Raw genomic sequence first — 3,933 nt, forward strand, 5'->3', positions numbered from 1 at the left:
GCGCACCGCCATCTTTCTTGTTTTGAAACAGCGTATTTCTTTTAGACAAAGAAAACTGGTTAGCTTGCTTTTTGATTTAAAATAACAAATAACAATATTAAAATGATACATAAAATAAAACATATTAAAAACCCTTTATACATCAAAATATACTATTTACTAAAAAAGAGCATATTACAATATATATCTTTTTTCTCGACTGTTGTATGTATACATTTGTTTTGGTGGGTCTTGAGGATCAGTCAATAATTACTTTTTTATATCTTTACATCTTACATCTTTTGGTCATTTTTACATCTTACATCTTTTGGCACAACTTTACTGTTTGCATAGGCATGCCCTACAATGAGAAAAACACATTTTTTTTTAGAACATACACTCTCTTCAAATAATTATCACAAAAAATTCTCAACTGCAGTGTGGTCTACCTTATGATGCTAACATGTTCAAATTTGGGGAAGGACTGAAACGGTTTTGAAATGAAATTCAGGTGTTTGCTATCTCTAACAGTAAACAAAGGATTGAGTATCACCTGCTTCCAGGAGACATCTCTCTCTCAGCGATCCAAACAAAGAGTGTCTTTCTTCCTTCAATTATATAATCTTAATTCTACTCTTCTATTATTTCTTAAATTTAGTGTAATAATGATAGAAAATTACAAAAATTGATAAAATTTTAATTCATTCAACAGCTTTCAGATTGGTTAGCTTTTTGGTTTAATACAACAAATAAACAATACATAAAATAAAACATACTAAAAATCATCTATGTATAAAAAATAACTATTCATAAATAAGGAGGATATTACTATATTTATAACTTAATTAATATGTATCCTAAAATAAAAAATTCAATTCCACTTACTATTTTCTTTTTAGTTTTTTTAGTCAAGCATAAAGTAATAATATTCTTGTCAGAAGTCTGTTCTTGAAAAAAAAGGAATCAATATATTATTAGATTTTTTCATTACTAACTTTTTACAGAAATTATTTGAAACTAATGATTTAGTTGCTACTATGAAAATTGAGCTAGCAAAAATAAAACCTTTAATCGCTAAGAAAAATGAGGAAACAACAAAACTGGTTGAAAAGTTAGTTAAAGAAAAAGCTGCAGCTGATGAAGTGCGGACAGTTGTCTTAGCTGACGAAGCATTGGCTAAGGTATTGATTCAATTTGATATTTTTATGACTTTTTCAAATGTTCAAATTTGATAGTTATTATTTGTGCAAATTAAATTTTTGATTAGTTTATGGCTATTGTTTATTTGAAAAAAAAAAAAATTAAACCTAAAACAGTTTTCAAATAAAATATAATACAGATCATTATTAATGATTTTTACAGCAATATATGTTTAGTTCATTGTTTATATCTATGAGCCTTTTTTTTATTATATATATATTTTTTTTATAATTTGCTATTTCATTTATTAAAGGGTTTAAAGAGTTATGGAAAGAATTAAAGAAATTATGGTTTGATCTGTATCAGAATTCTTGTATAGTGTTTGTATTTAATTCTGAATCTTAGTTATTGTTGTGTTATATGACTTGTTTAATTATGATTAGTTGTTTAATCCTCAGACACTTTTGCAAAAGTTATTGTATTTTTAAGTTGGTTAACATAGGACAAGCCTATATTATGATACGTCTTAGCACTGATTTATAAAATATCAATTTATTTTTTAAGGATAGTTTTCATTTTGTACTAAAATATTTAAATATTTCTTACATTATTTTTGTTTCCATACCCTAATTTTAAAGTTATATACTGGTTGAATAACAGTTTACTGTTCTATGCGACTCCTAAGTATTTTACTGATTTGGACTATTATTTAAAAATATGTCTGGGGAAGTATGGATCATCATTTTGTAAATACTATGGTTACTGTTTTTTCAATGTTTAGATGTATTCCCAATTATTTAAGGTACTTAGATTTTTTTTTTAAACTTCTTCTATTATTGACTGTCAATTTGGTAAGATGAGGTTTTTAACAATATCATCAGCAAAGAGTGCTTGCTATATTAACATAAAAATGAAACTTATTTACATAAGATGTTCCCGTAATGGTTTTTAAATAATAACTGTCCAAAAGTAGATATACAATGTAATCTCGGTAATTGGAAGTTCAGAACTCTAAACACTCCAGTAATTCGAACTGGTGTAAAATGTTACTTTTCTTTGAGAAAACTTAGCAGACATTAACATTTTTGTTTTCAAATAAAAGTACACATGTGTGAAGGACATTTTTGACTTCCTGATCTATAGGCAAGTTATTGTAATCATTGTGAAATTTTTACACAGCTTCGATATCGTATAATTTAATTGCTCTGAAAGTGTTCATAATATAGTAGTGATTCAAAAAATCAAGCTCCATTACGGTACAACTCTACTTGCGTAAATAGTTACACAACAAGAAATCCCCACGACATTGAAAAATTTAAATCTCAAAGATGTGTTATTTAACTGTTCAGTTAAAGACCATACACAATTCATGGAATCCATTGTTGGAGAAAGAAAATATCTATGGAGTATCAACCGATAACATTGATGAAGCTAGCCGATAGATGATTTTAAACTTAATTAAAAGTATAAACCCTGTTGCTTCAGTGATACAGATGTTGATGAATGAGTTAAAGGTCATGAGAAGAATTAGTTCACACTTAAAACTGATAAAGAAATCATAAAGAGTGTTACAGAAGTTCCTACCAATAAAGAAGAAGTAGGTGAAGGACAAGTTGAGGAACCAATGCCAATAAAGCATGAAGAAGTAGTGCCCCGTTTCAATCACTGTCTAAAGTTGGTAACAGAGAATGATATAAGGTGACAGCAAGTCCTCTTACAATGTCTGAGAGAAGAACCAGTGAAAAAAGTTTCTGCCAAAGTCTTAGAAAAAACAAAATAATAATTGACTACTTTAAAAAAGGTTAATTTTTTAAAACTTGAAGCTGACAAATTTCCAATAAAATATATTTTTAAAATAAATAAAATAGTTTTATACATTTATATTATTGAATTTTTTTTAGACCATTTTTCCTGATACCTTCTGTAATCTGAACTTTTCTGTAATTGGAACACCCCTCTGCAGCAATTAATTTGGATTACCGAGATAATACTGTAATTATTTTTGATATAAAACTTGTCATATTTATTTACAAAAACTAAGGCTTTATTAAACCCACTATTTTGTAATGTTATATCATAATTATTACTATTAATATAATTATAATTATGTTAAAATAAAGAGGAGGCATTTCAAGAAAGAGTTTACAAAGTACATTTATTAAATAAATGGTTCTTAATAAAATAATTTAAGTGTAAAAAACATTTAAAAATTTATTGATTGTTTGTCTACCTATCAAGGTGACCCCATTTCAAGTCTTCTTAATTACAAGTTATACAAATAATTATTGTTATTATGTTGCACTGTGACCTACACAAGGACCTGACACCCTTGTGGTTTTTTGTGGTTGTTCACGATCTGAATCATAATATGATTAAACTAATCATAATCAAATAATTATCGTTATTATGTTGCACTGTGATCTACACAAGGACCTGGCACCATTGTGGTTGTTCACGATCTGAATCATAATATGATTAAACTAATTTTTTTTTAATACAAAGAAATGTTTTTGTTTTTTTCTAATTCTTTTTTTTTTTTTTTTATATATCAGGAAAAAGCTGGTGAGTGCCAAGTGCTGAAAGATGATGCTCAAGCTGATTTAGATCTAGCCCTCCCAGCTATGGACGCAGCTGTTAAAGCACTAGAAGCACTAAATAAAAATGATATCAATGAGGTCCGTGTCTTCCTAAAGCCACCTTATCTGGTGAAGTTTGTAATGGAAGCTGTATGTTTACTGCTTGGAGCTAAGTATGTACCAGTTTTATTTTTCATGAACTTCTTACTTTGTTCTGGTCTCAACACATATATATATA

The 3,933-nt window shown here is 27.6% G+C and overlaps 1 protein-coding gene across 5 annotated transcripts in view; it reads left to right on the plus strand.

Moving 5' to 3' along the window:
- Positions 1 to 3,933, plus strand: part of Dhc16F (Dynein heavy chain at 16F) — a 185,333-nt gene that overhangs the window by 134,157 nt on the left and 47,243 nt on the right. For all 5 annotated transcript variants that reach the window (XR_010844016.1, XM_067049737.1, XM_067049735.1 and 2 more), the window contains 2 exons: positions 984 to 1,160; positions 3,672 to 3,868. Coding sequence is in view for 4 of the 5 variants with exons in the window: in XM_067049737.1 (XP_066905838.1) it covers positions 984 to 1,160; positions 3,672 to 3,868 (374 nt within the window). In the remaining variant the exon portion in view is untranslated. The remainder of the gene's footprint in view (positions 1 to 983; positions 1,161 to 3,671; positions 3,869 to 3,933) is intronic.

The sequence above is a fragment of the Halyomorpha halys genome, unplaced genomic scaffold, assembly GCF_000696795.3.
Source record: "Halyomorpha halys isolate HHAL.00 unplaced genomic scaffold, Hhal_1.1 Scaffold487.1, whole genome shotgun sequence".
NCBI lineage: Eukaryota > Metazoa > Arthropoda > Insecta > Hemiptera > Pentatomidae > Halyomorpha > Halyomorpha halys.